Source organism: Dermacentor variabilis, chromosome 10 (assembly GCF_050947875.1).
Source record: "Dermacentor variabilis isolate Ectoservices chromosome 10, ASM5094787v1, whole genome shotgun sequence".
Lineage (NCBI taxonomy): Eukaryota > Metazoa > Arthropoda > Arachnida > Ixodida > Ixodidae > Dermacentor > Dermacentor variabilis.
Window position 1 is genome coordinate 94,800,062 of NC_134577.1, and position 22,967 is coordinate 94,823,028.

The following is a 22,967-nucleotide window of genomic DNA, read 5'->3' on the forward strand; positions in this document are numbered from 1 at the left end:
ACATACATACACACACACACACACACATATATATATATACATACACACACACACACACACACACATATATATATATATATATATATATATATATATATATATATGACGTCATGATGTAAGAATCTACGGCTGCGGCAAGGTTTTATTTGAAAAGTTGATGGCGAGCGTGAAAGTAGCCCGCAAATGCACGCAAACTTGCCGCGCCTCGAGGCAGTAGTCTGCGTGTATTCGCGGGCTTCTTTCACTTTTGGAAAAACACTTTTATGTACCACGTATTGAGCAACAAAAAGCTGTATCAGGAGTCTGTCATGTCTTTCTACAATTTTCTCATTTACATGTAAAGTTACGGAAAACACCCTGTGCGCGCGCACACACACATAAGTACGTATATATGACTTCTGAATAGAGGCATGTCTGGTTGCCGCATGGTTTTATTTGGAAAGCTGTTGCATATCTTGAAAAACACCTTTTTCTCTTTCACGCGCATTCTTTCTCATACAGGGCGTTTCAGCTAACTTTACATCGAGTTTAGGAATACGCCGATTCAGTCAAAGACGACGTCACCGCATGCATGTTTCTCGCTTTTGTATGTAGCGCGTCGCGTAATTTTTCTATTTTTCTTAATTAGATAATTGTTCAAGATTTGTTAAGGAGCTTATGAAGCAACAACGTTACGCGTGTAAAATTCAAATTAAAAAGATGTAAGCACTTTGCAACACGACCGATTAGGCAATTTCTAGCCTATCCATTTAGGATTAGTATTTTTCGCCTTACTGTGGTTCCCCGCAAAATATCTAAAAAATACCACGTGACATACCCGCTTGCGCGCAGTGATTGCAGTGCTCCCAAATTGTCCGCGTACAAATGAACATGGCGTTTAGCAGGGCGTGCGGCCGCTTAAAAAGCAACAGGGCAGTGACGAAGACGTTAGCTGTGCTATTTACGCCAGCGATGTGCTTCCCTCGCGGCCGTTCATAATAGTGATAAGCAGACGGGTGTTCACACCAGGTGAATGCTAGATTCGTTTATGCGTGAAAGGCTTGGGAGAAGTGCAATCACGACTCGCAAGCGGGCATGTCACGCTATGTTTTTTTTATTTCGCGGCCATCCGCAGTAAGCTGAAAAACACTAATACTTAATAGATAGTAAGACAGAAACTGTTTATTCGAGCCTATAACTGTTTGGCTCTATTTGACGTTTTCGTTGCTGGTCGCACTCTGCAACGGAAAACGTTGGTTCGTTGCAACGAAAACGTTGTCGAGACCCTCCTTAAAGGCCATCTTCCTGTATAACAAATCATCAAGGGCCTTAACAGAGAGAGTATAAGAATGGGGTTGAAGAATAATATGCAGAAGACAAACATAATTATCAATAGCCAGGCAAGGCTACACGAGTTCAGGATCGGCATTCAGCCTCTAGTTTGTGAAGGACTACAATCAGGGCACTTTACCGGTGGTGACCTATGGGGCAGAGACTTGAAGACTGACAAAGAAGCTTGAGAACAAGTCAAGAAGCGAGCAAAGAACGATGAAACGAAGGTCTGAGGGCAAAAGGGTGTAGCCCATATTCTATTTGACAATAAGAGAAAAAAAATGGAGCTGGGCAGGTCTTGTAATGCGCAGGTTAGATAACCGTTGCACCATTAGAGTTAAAGAATGGGTACGAAGCGTAGGGAAATGCAGTCGATGTCGGCAGAACACTAGGTGAGGCGATGAAATAAGGAAATTCGCAAGCGCTAGTTAGAATCGGCTGGCGCAAGACAGGGGTGTTTGGAGATCTCAGGGAAAGACCTTCGTCCTAAAGTGGACATAAAATAGGCTGATGATGATGGTGATTGCACTGTTGAATCTAACTCTTGACACAGTTACATGCCTAGTTATTAAGGAAAGAATTGAAAGTTGTCTTTGTTTAAGACTATGCACACTGCTTGTGTCACACAAGCAGGGCACATCGACACAAGCGTAAGCTTGTGTTTCCGCCTGTGGGTAGATGCAGAAAGCAGTCGTTCAATGAGGGTAGCCGCGTGTTGCGGTCTCCTCTGAAGCACGCGGCAATCTTCCATGATAGGCGAGTTACAATGAACAAAGATACCCAAAATGAGAATTTTGGCAGGAACACAGCAGCGGTCATGACACAATATCATTTCTAAGATTTTAAGCGAGATATACACGTTCCTGTTTGTCTGTATATAGCCCAACATATGAAAAAAACTTTGGTAATGTTAAGCAATTACACGGAAAATATAGAAGGCATCGAGAGTCTTGTCTCAGGTAGATTTCTTGCAGTGTCGAAACAGACACCTAGGACTTCGTGTGGCTGTGAGAACTCCCTTACACAGGTTCGACGCCCTTGAAGTACCAGTTCCTCGGATCAGCCTGCGCATGCCGAGGCGTCTTGTGCCGCCTTTTGCAGTGAAGCTGTACATGACTAAAACCTTTGGATTTTTTCGCCTGTACCAATGACTGCGGGAGGCGCATGCCGCGTGCGCCGCTGGGTTCCTTGCAATACCATCAGACTGGAATGGCCTTCCTCATCAAGTCGCTACCATCACCGGCTCTTCACAATTTCTTTAAGATGCAACAACTTTTTATCGACTGAATTGACTGCATTATAACACTTGTTTGTATATGCTGTATTCCCATCTCTTATGTAATACGCCTACTGCGGGGTCTTTAAGGAAATAAAATGAAATCAGGTGGCGCCATTGTCTGCGGCGGCGCCGGCCATGCCGTGGAAAAAGAAAAAAGAACCAGAAAGCTAACCTCCGCGCTTAGCGTTCGCCGCAAGCGCTTCCCGGTAAAGATTACCGCTGCATAAGCTGCAGTTCCCGGGAAACGGCAACTGTAGCATGCGAAGCAGGGAGTGACGTAACTACACTTTCATCTCCAAAAGAAAAAAAAAACCCGCGTAGGATCTCACTTAATTTGGCTTCTGATATTGCTATGGAAAGGCCATGTGTAGTTGAGACTCCCGAAGAGCAGCGTGAACACGAGTGGTGACGGGAACAGCAACGTCAATATACACAATGGTGTCTTGCTCACACTAGGCAGGACCCAATTCAAGGCTATGTCACATTCGTCTATCAAAGCAGGTGATATTCCTCAACTTTGAAGCAGATTATTTTTTTGCGGTTTCAATAGCTTGCGACTCCACTTTTCGAACACGCCACTTTAATCGGCGGAGTCTTGCTTAGGCACCAGGGCAAGACAGCTGTAGCCTTGTGCCCGGGTGCAGTGTCCAGTAGGCCATGACGAGGACGTCATCGCAATAGTGCTCACAACTCAGTTGCGATGCGAAACAAATATTTCCGAAAGCAAATCGCAGCTTTAGCTCAAAGTGGGTTGTTCGGATACAAAGTTTGCGTTTCACACGATATGCTTCGCTAATCCTGCGAACGTTTACACACACTCAACCACGGTAAAAAACTTTACAACAGAAAGCACTACGAATTCTGGAACAAGTGCAATGAAACTGAATAGCTGGTAGCGCTTGCAAATTGTGTTGGCCCTCTGGTTTAACACAATTATGAACAGAACCCTCGTTTGGCATAGTTTCCTTTAAACATGATAATAAGCACGTTTGTGTCTGCTGTGGCAATTCTCATGCCATGTGGCAACTTAAGTGTGTGATGCCTCACTAATGTTCAGTTCTCAATCAATGTACGTCGCACCTTCCTTCCACCAAACGTGTTCCTCGTGTGGAATTTTCTTCCCAAACGGGCCATCGCGCAGCAAATATCGATGCCAGGGCAATATGGCGGATGGCGCACTGCCGACTGAAGCGGGGAGGAGACGTCGAGAAAGGAATTCCGCCAATCGTATGGCGCCCTTATGTCACGGGCACTCAACAACGAATAAGAGAGCTCGCAGGGACCCTTCTTTGGCGCCGTAACTGAAAGAATCCAATGGCTGCATAGAGCCTGCGTTGGAGGGAAAGTGAAGAAAAAACACCGCTCTTTGAAATGAGACCAAGATGTCCGAGCTACTACGCGTGAAACGGGAGCTGCGTTTCGTAGAAGTGCCGTATTAGTAATAATTTCGGCTCAAATTTTGCTAGTGTCAATGAATTGAAGTAATACTGCGGCTAAAATACCGATCGAATAGTTTAGATATTCGGTCTGGTTGTGTAAAAAGGGCTGTAGATTTCAGAAGCACCACTTCCAGAAAGTCAGTTTTTTCGCTGTTTGTTGGTCCCAAAGACCTGCGTCCCTCCTTAATTCAGATCACGATCTATTATGAGTACTATTTCATTGTGTTTGCAAGTTGTAAATGTTATATATATATATATATATATATATATATATATATAATGTCTATATAGGTGGGATGAACATGGAATGTGCATACCTATCTTGTTAAGAAGATATGAGCCTACGCTGGATATTCTTTTTTTTTGCAGATAAGCGGACTGACGCTGTCGACTGGCGAAGAGGACCTCGCGAAGCTGTACCTCGCTACTCTGCAGGCACTTGCGGTGAGCGAACATAGAACGTCCACAACAAAACCTACAACAGCCCTTATATTACGTGCGTATGAAAGTGAATTGGAATGGTGCAACTTTTCAAGCAGGGTTTACCTATTGCCATGCTCAGTCAAAGGTGTGGAAGACTCGGAGATTTCCTTTTTATGCAAAACCCTATTATATACTAATGTTCGTGAACATAACCTAATAATAAGATATGCAAATCGCGCCTACTGTTGGAATTGGTGTAAGTAAGCTTACGTGTTTTCCTGCCGCCTTGACCGAACCAGTGCAGCACATCACCTCAACGTATTTTCGGTGAAATCTGCACCGCAATAGCTCTATTACAGAAGCATCTGCGCCAGCCAATAGTCGCGGGTCTTGTCGTGCCGCATTCTTCCTCCCGGTCTGCCCCTCTCTCTCTCTTTTAACCCTCCGCACATTCTTCTCAAAAGTCCACTTGCCACCAGAGCATTTTAACCCATCGGACGTATAGAAAACTTCGCTCTTAAGATGACATCTCCAGTAATCCTAGAAACGCAGAAAACAGCTCGGTGACGCCGGTGGGAGCCCCGGGAGCAGTTTTCTCTGTAAGGAGATCGAGTACCTGTATTGGGTTCACGCCGATGTAGGGACGGTGGCTCCGTAGAGCAGTGCCGCTCTTGCGCTGTCCGGTGCATGCCTGTCAGCTCTTGAAAATCTGAGTGAGGAGTGTGATTTTCGTGCCGGACCTTACCCACATCTGCAGCAGGTCTCTAAGGTGAACAGCCTCTAGTCGATAGACCAATGTAGGCAAGGGAAGTCGGCAAAACGGATCCGTAACCTTGACAAAAGGATTGGCTGAGGGCTGAGACACCAGCTGACATCCAAACCACAAGATTGCACTCAACTGCACAAGGAAACCTTCGATTCAGATGTTTAAATCTGGCAACACTTGCAAGAATTATGGTCAAGCTCTTTGCATATGCTTAGCCTTACACTTTGCCGGTCATCATACGGAGCAAATGCGGAAGCATATCGGGCGCTTTCGGTGGTTCTAGGTACTGCTAGACTCTTCACTTGTGTGCGCTCCTTTGTAGACCCAACGCTGCCACAGTCCTTTCCTGTCGCCCCGCGCTGCCCACCCGTGATAGATACCGCATTTCAAAAGCCAAATGTAGTCACGAAAGCATTGTACTTTGACCCGTGTGAACCCAGCAAAGACCTCCGCCGACTTTGGCGGCTGCGGCGTATGGCGCGGCCGCGCGGACACGATGTTGATAGCGATCTGCGATGAGTACAGAGTCTGGGTGCACCTAGGCCTCATAGCGTCATGTGGTCTGTGTTCTCGCCACTTCGTTCACGCTGAAGCGAGAGGCCGCACGAAGGTCAATTTGCAATTCATGCTACCTTGCTTGATAATTTCGTCAGTAAGCGAATGCGTACATGTTTATAGAGCTGATAAAGCTACTATCCCTACTTCGTATACAATCACCGCGCTTGCTCAGTGGCTATGGTGTTAGGCTGCTGAGCACGAGGTCGCGGGATCGAATCCCGGCCACGGCGGCCGCATTTCGATGGGGGCGAAATGCGAAAACACCCGTGTACAGGCCGCCATTGGAATATGAACCTGGCAACTTTTAACGCTAGAACGTTATCTAGTGAGGCGAGTCTAGCAGTGCTATTGGAGGAATTAGAGGGCAGTAAATGGGATATAATAGGGCTCAGTGAAGTTAGGAGGCAGAAAGAAGCCTATACAGTGCTAAAAAGCGGGCACGTCCTGTGCTACCGGGGCTTAGCGGAGAGAAGAGAACTAGGAGTCGGATTCCTGATTAATAAGAATATAGATTGTAACATACAGGAATTCTATAGCATTAACGAGAGGGTGGCAGGTCTTGTTGTGAAACTTAATAAGAAGTACAAAATGAAGATTGTACAGGTCTACGCCCCTACATCCAGTCATGATGACCAGGAAGTCGAAAGCTTCTGTGAAGACGTGGAATCGGCGATGGGTAGAGTGAAAACTAAATACACTATACTAATGGGCGACTTTAATGCCAAGGTAGGCAAGAAGCAGGCTGGAGACAAAGCAGTGGGGGAATATGGCATAGGCACTAGGAATAGCAGGGGAGAGTTATTAGTAGAGTATGCAGAACAGAATAATATGAGGATAATGAATACCTTCTTCCGCAAGCGGGACAGCCGAAAGTGGACCTGGAGGAGCCCTAACGGCGAGACTAGAAATGAAATAGACTTCATACTCTGCGCTAACCCTGGCATTATACAAGATGTGGACGTGCTCGTCAAGGTTCGCTGCAGTGACCACAGAATGGTAAGAACTCGAATTAGCCTAGACTTGAGGAGGGAACGGAAGAAACTGGTACATAAGAAGCCGATTAATGAGTTAGCGGTAAGAGGGAAAATAGAGGAATTCCAGATCAAGCTACAGAACAGGTATTCGGCTTTAACTCCGGAAGAGGACCTTAGTGTTGAAGCAACGAACGACAATCTTGCGGGCATCATTAAGGAATGTGCAATGGAAGTCGGTGGTAACTCCGTTAGGCAGGATACCAGCAATCTATCGCAGGAGACGAAAGATCTGATCAAGAAACGCCAATGTACGAAAGCATCTAACCTTATGGCTAGAATAGAATTGGCAGAACCTTCGCAGTTAATCAACAAGCGTAAGACAGCTGACATAAGGAAGTATAATATGAATAGAATTGAACATGCTCTCAGGAACGGAGGAAGCCTAAAAACAGTGAAGAAGAAACTAGCAATTGGCAAGAATCAGATGTATGCGTTAAGAGACAAAGCCGGCAATATCATTACTAATATGGATGAGATAGTTCAAGTGGCAGAATAGTTCTACAGAGATTTATGCAGTACCAGTGACAACCACGATGATATCGGAAGAGAGAATAGTCTAGAGGAATTCGAAATTCCACAGGTAACGCTGGAAGAAAGCCTTGGGAGCTATGGAAAGGGGGAAGGCAGCTGGGGAGGATCAGGTAACAGCAGATTTGTTGAAGGATGGTGGGCAGATTGTTCTAGAGAAACTGGCCACCCTGTATACGCAATGCCTCATGACGTCGAGCGTACCGGAATCTTGGAAAAACGCTAACGTAATCCTAATCCATAAGAAAGGGGATGCCAAAGACTTGAAAAATTATAGACCGATCAGCTTACTGTCCGTTGCCTACAAAGTATTTCCTAAGGTAATCGCAAACAGAATCAGGAGCACCGTAGACTTTTGCCAAGCAAAGGACCAGGCAGGATTCCTTAAAGGCTACTCAACAATAGATCATATTCACACTATCAATCAGGTGATAGAGAAATGTGCGGAATATAACCAACCCTTATATATAGCTTTCATTGATTATGAGAAAGCATTTGATTCTGTCGAAACCCCAGCAGTCATAGAGGCATTACGGAATCAGGGTGTAGAGGAGCCGTATGTAAAAATACTGAAAGATATCTATAGCGGCTCCACAGCCACCGTAGTCCTCCATAAAGCAAGCAACAAAATCCCAATAAAGAAAGGCGTCACGCAGGGAGATATATCTCCAATGCTATTCACAGCGTGTTTACAGGAGGTATTCAGAGACCTGGATTGGGAAGAATTGGGGATAAGAGTTAATGAAGAACACCTTAGTAACTGGCGATTCGCTGATCTTGCCTTGCTTAGTAACTCAGTGGTCCAATTGCAATTCATGCTCAATGATCTGGAGTGGCAAAGCAGAAGAGTGGGCCTAAAAATTTATCTGCAGGAAACTAAAGTAATGTTTAACATTCTCGGAAGAAAACAACAATTTACAATAGGTAGCGAGGCACTGGAAGTGGCAAGGGAATACATCTACTTAAGGCAGCTAGTGACCGCAGATCCAGATCATGAGACGGAAATAATCAGAAGAATAAGAATGGGTTGGAGAGCGTTTGGCATGCATTCTGAGATCTGAACAGCAGATTACCATTAACCCTCAAGAGAAAAGTGTATAATAGCTGTGTCTTACCAGTACTCACCTACGGGGCCAGAAACCTGGAGGCTTACGAAAATGGTTCTACCTAAATTGACAACGACGCAACGATCTATGGAAAGAAGAATGATGGGTGTAACGTTAAAGGATAAGAAAAGAGCAGATTTGGTGAGGGAACAAACGCGAGTTAATGAAATCTTAGTTGAAATCAAGAAAAAGAAATGCGCATGGGCAGGACATGTAATGAGGAGGGAAGATAACCGATGGTCATTAAGGGTTACGCACTGGATCCCAAGGGAAGGGAAGCGTAGCAGGGGGCGGCAGAAAGTTAGGTGGGCGAATAAGATTAAGAAGTTTGCAGGCATGGCATGGTCACAATTAGTGCATGACCGGGGTTTTCGAAGTATGGGAGAGGCCTTTGCCCTGCAGTGGGCTTAACCAGGCAGATGATGATGATGATGATGACGATGATGATGAAAGAACCCCAGGTGGTCGAAATTTCCGGAGTCCTCCACTACGGCGTGCCTCATAATCAGAAAGTGGTTTTGGCACGTAAAACCCCATAATTTTTTAATTGCTTCGTATAGCTGTCTACTCATTTGCTATCGCAATCAATGGTCCGCCTTTTGGGCCAAACTGCAAGTTTATGAAAAAAAGACCATTTGACAGTACTTGCGATGGCTGTATTGTCAATTGCACAACAAACGTCGGCCAGCTTGGGCACGCAACCGCTGCCAGTCGCCGGTGTGAATGAGCCCTTGCTTTAGGCAGTGTTGCGTTCGCTCGTTTCTGTTCGTGACGTGTGGTTGCGAGTTTGATCACGTGGAACTCGTGTGCGGTGTGAGCACAGCTACAATATTGTGTATGCTCTTGTACAGCCAAGCACGCCAGCCGCCGTAAGGTAAGAGCACATGCCGCAACACTTGATCAACACTCCTTCCACAGGCCGTCATAGCAATGGAGCAGAGCGATATTCCAGAAACGTTATCAGCGGCCGGGTAAATCTGTGAGCGACTACATAACAGTGCTACGTAAGCTAGCAACGCGCTCCAACTTGGGTATTCAACCACAGATGATAGCAACGACGGCGATTCCAACAACGACAACGCCAACTGGACACTTTACTGCTGAGTCAACGTTGATATCAACAGCTACATCAGCTGCTTTGGTGTGGACTTCGACAATTTTACCATTTAAATGAATTTCTCCGTGACGGGTATGTGTGTGGCCTACGTGGCGCAAATGCTCAGTGATGGTTACTTGGGGAAGATCTCACCTGTGACAAGGTTTTTGATGCTGCTGTCAGCGCGGAGCCCACTGTTCAGCGACAAGGGAGGACAGGACTACCTGTATAAGCAAGGCTGCGAGAAGCAGAACACACGGAAACGCTGCAAAAGCTCCCCAACTAAGCCAGTTGAAGTTGTGTCAGCGATGTTGGCACTGTAATGATTGGCATAATCCAAATATGTGCTAGTTAGGGAAAGACGCGTGTGGCCGCAGTCGAATAAAAGCACAGATCGAAAAGGGACACAATAAAAATAAAAAACTTCGAAGAAAAACTCGCAGCACAATATTTCTGTAGAACGCCCGATCGAGCAACAGCTGTCTACGCTTCATTACCGAACGCTATAACAGGCGAGTGGACTGCCCCGAAGATTGCAGTCAGGCTGTGTGAATAGTGAATCGGTGATCTTTTAGGTTGGATCAGGCGCGGCTTGCTGTGTGGTCAGCCATAACACATATTGCGCTACCTGGCCTACGAACCCACCCCATCTTGAAATGGAGGGCGTCCATCTTCGCAAGTGGTCACCAAAATCTTTCAGAGTGCCCGGATCTATCGTGGTGACTGAGTGCCGCAAGCATTAGTCAAACAAGTTGTCATTGCTTGTAAACCAAGGAAGTGGTTGCGACCTACTGGGAGGCAACTGTGTTTGAAAAGCGAGGAATGACAGTGAGTGGCACACAACTGACAATCCTTAGTGTCAACCTGACACAGATGCTTCAGAAATATCAGTCTGTGTTCTCTTAAGAAATCGCAGGACACGTAGGAGCAGCAGTGTAACCTGTAACTGACTGAAAAAGGCGAAGCCCAAGCTCTTGGAGGCACACTTTGTTCCATTTGAAATATGCTCGACAGCTGAAGGCGCCGGCTACTACAAGTAACCATACACTCCAGTCATTTATGGGGATGTTCGCCTTCTAGGATCATTCCTTAGAAGGAAAAGCAGTGGCCGAATTCCCGCAATGTGAGTTGATACAGAAGGACGTACCATGGCGCTCGAGCCAAGACACCAAGAGGCTTTCAATAAATCGAAGTACTCTTATTGAAACAACTGTTCTCTCTGAGTACCATTAGTACAAGCCGCTATTCATTTCTTGTCATGCTTCACCCTATCATGTCATAGCAGTGTCAGTTCACGTGAACGTTCTGGGTAGGAAGGCAACGATTGTTTTCGCCTTCGCCTTACGAACCTTGGGTGCTGCAGAACCGAATAACGTTCAAATAAATCGTGGACTGGCAATCGTGAACTCATTTTCACGCGTACATCGCAAGGCGGAAGGTCAGATTCTTCATGGACCAACAGCCCTTTCTAGGAATAGTTGGCCCTTCGAAACCAGTGTTGTTGTCTTAGTTCATGGCTCTGTGGTGTCTCAAACTTGCAACGTACGATTATGAGATGAAATATTGATCAGGGAAACGTCATCAGAATTTGAATGGCCTCAGTAGCCTACCATTTCCAGCGTACTTTGAATAACTGCATGCCCATGGCGACATTCAAGGCTCTTTCAGCACCACGTCTTACTTCGGAGCAGTTAGCCACCTTGACTGAGAATGAAGTTCTCTCGAGAGCCTACACTGCTCTTGAACAAGACACTCTAAACCACACACAGATAGAAGGAGACGACTTTGCTCCGTATCGAGGAAGAGCCACACAGTTCGCCGTTCACAACGGGTGCATTGCCTGGGACCGTAGGGTTCTTGTACCAGCAGCCGCACCAGAGTAAGCAATGGATTTTGTTCATGCAGGTTATCGCGGAGAAGCTGCGATGAATGCCTGTGCACTTAGTTACTTGTGGTGGCCGAGCCTTGGAACAAACGTTCGAGCTTGCGCTGTGCCAGCACAGAGAAGGAGATCGAGCCAAAATTCCGATTCCTCACTGGACACAGCCACCAACGTCGTTGCGCACTGTGCACGTACATTTTGAAGGGCCTATAGAAGGGCACACCCTTTTCGTAGTTGTGTACGTCTTTACCAAGTGGGTGGAAGTGAGGAAATTAACCACCTGACTTCAGTAGCGCTCATTTGTGAGCTGCGATCACTTTTTGCGACGTTAGAAATGCCTCGAAAGGTAGTGAGCAACACGAGAAGAATGTCAGAGCAGGAGCCAACGTTTCGAGAAGTTAACTTGTTGAAACGTTCGCTCCTGCTCTCCCCTTGTTCTCGGGTTGCTCATCTTCTAGAATTTCTCTCTCCCACCTTGTCGTGTTTTATCTGACCTCGCAAGGTAGTGTGAGATCACGAGCCCCATTGCTCATTTAGTTCTCTGAGAAATCTAAGATTTGTACAGAAAAAAGGAATGCAAGCTGTCACCTATGAACTTCATCTGCCCGCAACCAACTGTCAAGGTGAAATATATCCTGGTGAGCTGAAGAAAGCAGTGGGCCGGCCGAGAGAAAGATCACCATTTCTTAACCTTCGAGTTTCGCGATTCTTATTTCGGCTTCATACTACGGTGCATAAAACAATTGGAGCTACACCAGCTGGAGCTATGTTTGGCCGCAAAATACCGACACTCATTAATCTCCTCGTGCAGGAAGTTAGAACTGCCGACGAAAATTAATTGCTCTCCAAGAACAAGATTTCAGGCAGATGAACTCTTATTCGTAAAACAATTCGGAAAGGGTGCATACTGGGGCCCGGATCTTCTCTTGAAACCTTTAGGTCGCCGATCATGTAGACATGGATCATGTCTACAGGTGGCACAACCACCTGTAGACAACCTCTGAATCGACTAAAGATGTACCGAGGTGATATAACAGGCAGAAATCGAACCAACGCCGAACCTTTCGTGGGATATAGATTTCGACTGGCAGCTAAACCGAGCACAGATGCCCTCGGAGCAACATTAGGTCGTGGTTCCGAGGCGATCAACAAGCGTTAAGTGTATGTCTAACTTTAGAGGTGGCTTTCCTCAAAGGGGGAAGCGTGTTGGGTTTGTGTGAGTTTGTGGCGTGTGGTTGCATGTGCATTTACGTGACAGTCGAGTGCGGTGCTAGACGGCGTGTGAGTGACGGCGCCTGCCATGGTGCTGCGGAAATGATGGCGCTTCTCATATTCGCCTGCAAATGACCACTGATACGGAAACGGAATTCAGCCGCTGTGTCATGTTTCTGGCGTGACAAAATCTAAAGAGGAGTGCTGTATGATTGGGCTAGGACGGCGCAGGCTTTATACTGGCGTTGCAGAAATAAAGTTCTATTAACTTGAGACCCAGCTGCGCTCTACTTGACGCATCAGTTACCCTGATTGTCATACACTTGCGAAAGCTCTTATTGCGACAGCAACTATATGCACAATTCAGGCACATTTCCGTCGTCGCCGTCACCTTGAGCTTCTGTATAAAATTTAAGTGCGATAACGCAGCGTTCGTGCGCCGTGTGCTGTGGGTGAGAGTGAAAGCTTGCGAGAGTGAACCGAGAAGGAAGGTGGCTTGACTTCGCGCGCACATGGGACAAAAGCGCGGAGGAAGCGCAGCGTCTTCCACCAGTCACATCTACTCCGGCTGCCGCTGCATACTGCGCGGCTAAGCGAAAGCGATCTGCGGTGAATGCAGTCTAGGCGTGCCGAGGACTGACGGCTTGTGTGCGCCGTGTTCTCGCCGCTTTGTTCGCGTTAAAACAAGGTGCAGTACCAAGGGAAATTGTTGCTACGCTCTTCCTGACGTCAGTGCTTAGAGAGCTAGCGGCCGGGGTCGTCGAGTGAAATTCGTTCGTGTTTGCCTGTGTACACGTGACAGCATGCTTCTTAGTTTAGTTAGTAAGCGAAATTAAGACGCTTGGACGGCCTATAAAGCTATCCTTTCTTCTTACAGCTGTCTGATAATTTGCTATCGCCGTCGATGTTTCGTCTTTAAGCAGAAAATGCATCATTTTCTTTTTCATTGCTACCACATCTCCCCTGCAAACAACTGCGCGTGCTCCTGCACGCCAAAATGTCTTCAATAAAACTACTACATCCACACTACCGTGGTTTGTGCTTGTTGCCGAAGCGGCGCCTCACTGAAGGGCGCCCGACGCATTGTCGCACTTAATCTGTTGACGCCGGTCTGTCAGGAAGATCACACGGCTCTACAACTCTGGTATGGAACCATTACGGGCACCACAACCTCTACTACCACTTCATTTCACTACCAGTTTCACTACCAGCTCGTCACGAGCCACGCTGCACATGCACAGTCCCACGCGACGCTTCTCGTGGGCTGCTCTGCTTGGTTTGTAGGCACAAGCCGTCCTTTGGAAAGGAAGTCTTTGGTAGCGGCGGCGTCATGAATTCGTCTTGTGCTCCGGCATGCGCGCTCCCATGGCCGTTTCGGTCTCCGTGCTCCCGAGTGTCTTTGGCAAACGCGCCAGGATGCCGCTCTCTGTTAGAAACGACGTCTTTAGTGCCCGCGCATCTCCGTATGCAAAACCATAGGAGCTTTGCGCATTGCTCACGTTGACACTCCCAGAACGCTTTCGCATGCGTACTGCATCGAAGTTTGGAGAGGATTCTGATACCTGCACTTGTGAACAAGTCCTGTGTACAGTCCTCTACATACACTGTTTCACATCGCGATGACGTTCGATGTTAGCATTGAGGTATTAATTGATGGGCTTGTCATACTGTCTGCCTCAACTGCGATTTTCGTCTTCCTTCTTCCTATGAGTTGATCAAGATACAGCGCTTCTTGATTGAACACATCTGTTTCACTGCTTAAAGCCCACTCGCTATCCGGGAAGCTGTTCTTTTTCTCTGCGACGAGCCGCTATGCACGTGGAATAAATTTAAGCCAGCCAGCCGGCTATTTATTGCATTATTGGCTTTTGTGACGACACTCATATTTATGGTTGAACACAGCTTGACGATACGCACACAAAAAATTCCGAACATGTAATCCCTCACTTAATACGTACGCACCGTGGGATGATCGATAATGAGCCGGTAGACGCTTAAGCGAGCATAATTTTGATGATTCCTCTGAATGGCGGATGGCTTTTCTCGACTGTATACAAATTCCCTGGAGCGCCATGTGATGTACCGCATTTTAACCGTTGAATCAAATTCCGGCCGTCTCCCGAGTGCAAGCATGGGCGAACAAGTGTGGTGCATTGCATTTGCTCTGCGTCGCGTTCACCAGGCGCTGTCGACATCCTATCCGTTGTAGCAACGGCATTCGAAATCGAAACATTGTGTTCCTAGCTGGAACACCTGTTTCGCGTAGTCTCCCCAGTATGGGAAATGGGCCAATGGCGGTTCCTGCGATTAAGGCCTCTGTAACTTCATCTTGAGTACTTGGCATGATCAATAATCTCCAAAACTGTGGTCTTTTCAAGACCTAGAACGTTAGCCTGCATTGTAAACGCGGCAGTACAAAAACTTCAATATGTTCGACATTTGGCGTGCACCTCGACCAGTGCCTTCCCTTCCCGCCTCCTTTTCGCAGTGCTGTTTTCGAGGCCAGGGAAACTGTAACTCGGATCGATTTCTGTAGCTTTCTTCGAAGACCTGTCTTCTGTTTTAATGGGCCATATTTGTCCGAACATAGCCGTAAATGAATAATTTGGCTCAGTATAGTTCTTTAGAATTGAACCTTCCACCAACATTTACCGATACCTGCAAGACGGCTTCGCTATACAATTGTTCACTATCTGAATTTGTTGTTCAAGCAGCCTCATTGTTAACTGTAACACCTGTAGTTGAATTTAATTCAAAAATCAAGTGTTTTACGATTTCATCATTAACCACGCCGTAGCGGATGACCCCGGAATAATTATGACCACCAGGGGATCTTTGACGGAAGGTTTTTGCATTTCGCTCCCATGCCAATGCGGCCGCCGCGTCCGGCATTTCACCCTGCTTTGTGTAATTCGCGTGCGTTCTCTTTCATAGGGCACTGTTTCCGAATAGAGTGCCAGTTTTCTCTACTTCGAAATCTGGCTCGTTCGCAGTACGGGACACGCCACATCATGGACGCACTGGCCGACACGGGTCACTCAGTGTCCAGCCTGCTCATGTGCGGGGGCCTGGCCAAGAATCCGCTCTACGTTGAGCTGCACGCAGACGCTACGGGTGAGTGGAAGACATAAATGCACTTGCATCATCATCGTCGTCGTCGTCATCATCATCCGTATGAACGAGTGCTGCGCAACTTGCAACAGTACTCGCTCATACGCTAGTGGGAGGTGTTTGTAAAGAAAGGTGATGATAAAGGTGACGCTAAGCGTTTAGTACATTCAACATGTTTCCAGCAGGTGTTTCGATAATTACGATCCTGGAAAAACCCAGTACTCTCCGAGGCGTCCCAGCCGCCACGACCGCCTCCTGCTTAGCATGCGGTAGCCGTTTCATTGCCTGCCCATAGCTACCGCCTCCCACTGTGGATGGGAGGGAGGTGAGTAAAGAAAAACGTCTTTGCAGTGCGTTTTCAGTGCACGTTAAATAAACGAAACAATTCTAATGAATCGAAAGAAGCCGATTGCGTCTATAGTATTTCAGTGTGGCGCTTTGGTAAGTTCGTCCGCAAAAATTTAGGATCTGTTCGAATGTCCAAAGAATGCTGTTTCTATACTGAGTTTTTCGAACGATGCAAGCTTTGTATGTAGAAAGGTAGTCAAAGGTGCGAAATATGTAACTGTTTTATTTCGTTTGTTATGTGCCACGCTTCGCCGCGGTCATTTATTTGAGGACTGCCTGTAGAATTGGAAAATATGAGGCGTCAACTATTTCGTGGTTGGCTTACGAGCTACTATATTCATGTCATGCTTTTTTAGTGGCCAGCAAAGTCGCCTAATCCTGCCTTTTCGCATTAGGCAGGCACATAAACAGACTCTCAAAGGAGGCGAATGTCTCGTTTAGCTTACTTTGTTTATTTCCGACATTGAACATTGCAGAGAGAAAGCCGGGGGAGTTGTTAGGAAAATATACGAGAAGACACAATGGTGGATCCATACACCAGATAGCTCCAACACAGCAGAGTGTCATAATTACGAAACATCATGCCTTCGCATGAAAAATGAAGAGTGAAAGAAACAACATTTGCGATCATTTACGTCGTGTGCAAGAACAATAAAAGAGTGTTCTGGTCTGGAAAACCACCCGTTGCACGCACAACGAATTTTTTGAATCTATATGTTAGTTGTCAAGCCATAGTATTTGATTTGTATTAGCAATAACAAGTATAATCATATATTAGTAGCATATTTGCAGAGTGTTGTCGCCCTAAGTCAGCATGTTCATTCCACTGGCGGGGTGGCGACCTGGTGATACCACTTCATGTCTGGCTGATGTGGCACGAATTGAATCTCCAGTCATATTTAGCAGGAGTTCCCAGGCCGAACCACCCGCGACGAGCTCCTACACATTGGTGTGTTGCGGATGCCGTGCTCTTCGGCGATGTTTCTATTTCTCTGTGATACCTTTAGGGAGATGGAGACCTTCATAAAATGGGAATCCTCCACTCACACAAGGAGCACAGTGGCACTGCATTATGTGTGAGCTCGCCTCAAGAACTTTGTCCTCGAAACTTCTGCGACATTTACTACTGCATATTTTCGCCGTGGCAGTAAAACGAGCCAACGTTTAAGATGTTTTCGCAAAATGCATCGTTTGCAAAACTTGTTTACAATGATCGTATCGACACGAATAATTTTACAAATTTTATTTTTTTGCGCATAATTCACGGCTGTACCTTTTTATAGTTGGCGTAGATACTTCAGCTTGTCCAAACCTGAACCGGGCCTATGGGTCCAGGACTTCAACCAATGTGCATTACTGGTGTCTGAGGATTCCCTTGTTTATCCTGTGCTAATAACATCGCCTCCATCTTCATGTGAGCCAACTGCTTTCTTTGCAAATGTAAAAGAGACTGATCATAGCTTTCGTGTGTGTGTTCGTGAATTGGGTGTGCTGTTTCCATTTCTACGTCCTTTGTGTATATTATAACTTTTGCCCAACCTCTCAGCAAGCGTGCTAGGTGGATGGGCAGACAAGCATTTCCAGCTCACGATTAAAATAATAATCTCTTTTGTGTGCCATTCTAGACTGCCATGATGTATATTTGCATATATTTCATTGCTTGTACTTTACCATGCCATAATAGGAGGCAATCTGCGGGGCATAAATCGGCACCCAAAGAGAATGAGTCATGAAACTCTGATATTAGAATGTTACCATTTGTAAAGATTAGCGAACGTATAGGATGGTATGCAGGGTTCTGTCTCTGAAGAACTTTCACATTACCCGGAAGAAAAGTACAGATGGGCAATAATTGGCTCTATGGACCTTGCATCACAAGGGATACAAGCTCTATATGTTCTGCACTACGTTAGGGTTGCCTTATTGAATCCGTGCAAAGCGCAACTGCTCTATCGGCCACAGCTATTGCTTTCAGCTACCCGAATAATAAGGATTCCGACGTTAAAAAATTATACAGGAATTCTGAGATTTGACCGCTAATGCCTAAGAACTCTTTTGGTCGGTTTTGCTTAGCATTTCCTTTTGTTTCCGAAATTTTAGTTGCCCCAACCCAAAACTTCAAGTTAGTCCACCTTAACATTTAAGTTGGGTCTCTTCCAAATTTAAAGCTGACCCGCCCCCAAATTTTGTTGGCCCGCCCGTACTATAGGCTTCCCCGTGCATTTTGGAGGCAGCCGTACGCATCGCTAGTGGTAAAGTGTCATGCTTTACGCGTTGCGGATAGGATTTAGCTTACGAAATTGCCGGGGTACATGCCTAAGAATGCTTACAAATTAATAAATATGCTTATTTTCTCCCTTGATTCTGCATGAAAAAATCATAGCCAATACTGGTACAGCGGAATACTTGCCCTAATGAATAACATATGTTGCAGAAACCTTCAGTGGATTCAACGGGCAATCAAAAGAGCAGCGATTGATTTGCCCATGCTTCGTGTACGCTTAACTACAGTATCACATGCTGTGGTGGCACTACGGCAGCTTCTAGGCCCACATCGAATGCTAGAGGCAACTGCCAGAATGGCGGCTAAACTTCCGTACTGACAATGGCCATTGCCATCAGCGCAAGTTTACTTGTGCACGCTGTTTAGACGTCCAAAGTAATAGACTCTTAAGTGTCCACTATTCCGGCAAACGGGGGTCGTTTGGGCGGATTGCCGGATGATCGGGGGCGTAAACGTGAGCGGCAGAGCGGTGCAGTCGCCTGGTGGCGTAGAGCTCAGCTAAAGTTGCAGTAACCTACTATATTCTGTTTCGCAGCTGGTGCAAATTTTCGGCAACACGATTGCGTCGCTTTCGAAAATTTACACCAAGAGTTAAGCAGAGTATAGTAATTGCCTCTGTGTTTATGTGGCTGACCTTTGCACCACCAGATGGAGCCACCGATCTGGTCACTCCCGTTTACGCGCCCGCTCATCCGGCAAACCGCCCCTGCTTGCCGGAATACTGAACGTACAAAAATTCTCTAATACCATGGCTGCCCTCTCTACGCAGGGTTGCCGGTGTTACTACCCTCAGAGACAGAGTCGGTGCTGCTCGGTGGCGCCATCCTGGCGGCCAGCGCAAGTGGTCGCTACTCCAGCGTCACGGAGGCTATGCTCCGCATGGGCGGCTCGGGCAAAGTGTTGGCGCCGCGTTCGAGCGAGCGGCGGTTCCACGATGCCAAGTACGCCGCTTTCCGCGCGCTCCTCGACTGCCAACTACGCCTCAGGGAGATCATGTCGCCCGGTGGGAGACCATCATCCTCGTGTTCTTGACCTTAATTCTCGCTCCTATTTTTACGACCTCGATGCAGCCCCCCTACCCCCTCACTCGGCATCCAAAGGAAGAATACGAATGCGTGGCGCCGATGGAGGCCTCCTGATCGTTCAGTCGCGCAGTCAACCAAGAAGTCCTTTTTTTCTTACTCTCTCGGACAGCAGATATCTTTGTGATGAGCTTATTCCATGGTTATTCTACATTCCCAGTTGTAAGTTGTGGACAAAAGAAACTTGAGTGCAAGCAGTGTGAAAGAGAATGCCTTATCATCACGGAGGCGCGCTCGCAGCTGCTTCTCTTCTAATATGGATTGCTGTGTAAGGAGCTATACCTCAGTCTGAAAAGCGGTATCATTTAAGCGTTCCACTCCTGAACGTGTTCATGCTTAATCTGTCACGGACGTTTGTGCCGAAGCCACCCGTGAGTGCGTCGATGCTTAAGTCATTGTGATCAGCTTGTACTGTCATGTTAATCTGCGCAGATTGTAACACCATTATGAGAAGCTGAAGCTGTTACAGAAAAACACATATGCGTACGTGCGTTGCAGCCACAACCCATTACAGTACACATTCCTAGCCTTCCTTCTGTCTCAAGCACACAAGGATTTTGATTGTCGTTAATTTTCAATCGGTCGTTTCTCTCCAGTTTTTATGATATTCCTCCGTCTCGTCACATTGCGCAGCTATCTGCAACATGATGCTACAATATGTGCACGTTTGCGAAACCGAATGAAAATAGTTTCCGGGATGTCATACTAATTGGATTGTCATCGTAGCTTGCTTGCAACTGATTCTCGACTTGGCAACATCTTTGCTGCTTAGCTGGACACTCATGAGGGGCAACCATGAATGGCATAGTGACGCTTTCTCATAACTTTCAGGGAAAAACGGCTCTATTACTTCTTGAGTGCTGGCGTTGCTTGACACTGATTGGTATAACGTGATGCTCCTTGAAGAGAAGATATTTTTGACGTTCCTGAAACATGCGCCTAAATAATACTTTTCCTGAAATTTCTTGATAGTACAAATGCTTTCGCTTGTAAGAGCACACGGAGTGGCAGGGACGCCGTCAGTGACAAGTCAGCTTAGATATGTATCGGTGTGAAGAAATTGCTCCTGAAAGGCAAGATTTGCAACGGGGAAACAGCCATTTCATGCAAGTAGTGTCGTCTCTTGCAAAGGGAGGATTGGAAGATGAGGTGAGCTTTTCAGTGCAGTCAGAAAATCCGTGCACTAACCAACGTAAACTACGTAGATCAGGAAATTATATAGCTTGACAATTTTCTGGCACCAAGATTATCCTTAACATGTCCGCGGTGTATTTGCTACGTGAGTAAATTTCGTCACTATTTGACTTCACGCCACAGTGTGCCAACCAATGCCAACAAAACTAGCGCTGGACAATTTTAGCGACTGTGGTGTTCATCATCAATCTGTGTGGCTAAGTCGTTTCGATGACGCCTGCACGAACGGAAGGTACTCTTTATTGCAAATAATGATAGCCATTTACATGCACCTGTTCAAGGAGAGTGCCCCTGAAGGGAACATGCAGAAATGGTGCCAAAATAGAGCGTAGCTTCCCAATTGTTCGTCTAGCTGGTGTCATTAATTCCATGAGATCATCAGATCCAGATATGACGTAACAAAAGAAACCGAAGTGCTCAATGAGGATGTCGGACATGCCTAACGGCAGCGTTTCGCTAGTGGCTGCAAGACACCTCATTTCAGGGAAGAACCTCTCTAAATAAATAGCTATGCCAGTCGAGTTAATTTTCATACACTACACATAATAAAAATGTTATGTGCATACCTGTTCTCTGCAAGGTACTTCTTGTATGCGCAGAAACATTTAGCGTGCCTCAGATTAAAAAGGTTCATTACATTGCAAACTCTGTGCACTTGGTCTTTACTTGAACACTAGAGTTAAAGAAACGAAAGAAAACACAAAACATACACCAAGAAATAGTTTGCGAACGATTGCGATGTCATGGTTCATTAGTTTGGCGAAAATATTACTACTGTTTACTCTTTCTGTAGAGGTATACGTTTCTACAAGGGAATAAAGATGTTGTGCATTTCTGCAGTTCTGCGGCTGCCGCCGCAGTATGCCTGGACTATACGTATGAAAAGGCGCTTTCATGAACTTTGGTTTCTCTAAACGTTTACCGTCGAGGAGCCGTAGCTCTTCAGAAGCACCGAAGTATGGGTGAATGACCCTGTCTAAACAATTTCATGGTGATATTCATCTGCTGCCTACGATAACCAACGGACCAACAATCTGATAAAAATAAACTTAACTATATTGTCCCCGTGTTGTCCTTGTCCTTTTTTCTAATTATACGTACACCAATTGATCAACTTATGGACATTTATCTAGTTATTTATTTGTTAATTTATTTTGTAGTTATGCAATCCTGTACAACAGACAGTCCAGAGGGACTATAGCGTAAGTGTAAAGAATGCGACTCAAAATTATGCCTGCGAATAGAATGCAAGCAAATGTAAACACGGATGATGAAAAAAAAATTCTCAAAGCAAGATATTACTTGGTACCAGCGCATCCAGTCGCAAATTTAATGGTGTCTTGAATTGTGACAGTAACTTATATAGCAATTTCAATTTTATTCGATCCGCAAATTTTTGTACAAAGCAAACGTAAAAAAATTGTGCCAATCTAATTGACAATTTTCGATCCCTCGTTTACACGGCAGACAGTGAGAGTTGAACTTTACAAAATATATTGCATGAGATCCCGTACACCAGAAAACGCATGCGCTAATCGCGAAACAATGTTCATTTCTGCTGTAGGCAAGAAGCCATAGCAGGGGGGGGACACTCCGTATACATCCCATTGGCCGTTTTCGAGCAGACGCTCTTTCGACGCTAGCGCCAAGGTCCCCTTCAGTTACGGCCCTAACCAATGGGCGACGCATTAAGCAAAATGGCGGCGCACATGATTGTTTACGTTGTCATGGCAACAGCAACAGCAGCCGCGCGGCACCTCCTCTCCCAAACGTTTTTCTTTCCTTTTTGTTTTTATTATGCCGACCCGCTCCACTCCCTTTCCCCCTTTCCCCCATGCCGCGCGCGCCGCTCACTTTTTTTTTGTTTTTACCCGTAAACGGCGCGTTTTTTCTTTTTTTATAGCGCGCTTGTTACCGCGCGCCACGCGCCAGCTCGCAAGCAATGCGCGCGCTACGCCGCGCATTGGCATTGCTTGCGAGCTGGCGCGTGGTGCGCCGTGGGCTATGCGTTGGCACGCACGTAGTCTTGCCCATACTTATATTATACCAGCATGTGCCGGGACATAAAAAAAAAAATTCCACTTCCAACAAAACAGATGTTTAGTCTCGCTTTATTGACTTAGTTTCCGAAAAGAGATTTTTCTTACAACGTGGTGTGATACACGCTCAAAAAATGAGCAAAAGTGAGAGGCGCATGACATATGCAAGAGTACTAAAGACAAGAGTTCACAGATGGTGAAATAATAAAAGAAAGTGCTAGAAAACGCGAAGGCCATTTCATGTACACACATATAAAACAAGATTTTTATATAAC

General features: G+C 46.2%; 1 protein-coding gene across 2 annotated transcripts in view; it reads left to right on the forward strand.

Moving 5' to 3' along the window:
- The window catches only part of LOC142560830 (FGGY carbohydrate kinase domain-containing protein), a 62,285-nt gene extending 40,569 nt beyond the window's left edge, over nt 1–21,716 (forward strand). For both annotated transcript variants that reach the window (XM_075673208.1, XM_075673207.1), the window contains 3 exons: nt 4,399–4,473; nt 15,628–15,748; nt 19,147–21,716. In XM_075673208.1, the coding sequence (XP_075529323.1) occupies nt 4,399–4,473; nt 15,628–15,748; nt 19,147–19,409 (459 nt within the window). In that variant the 3' untranslated portion in view covers nt 19,410–21,716. The remainder of the gene's footprint in view (nt 1–4,398; nt 4,474–15,627; nt 15,749–19,146) is intronic.
- Nucleotides 21,717–22,967: the final 1,251 nt, after the last annotated feature.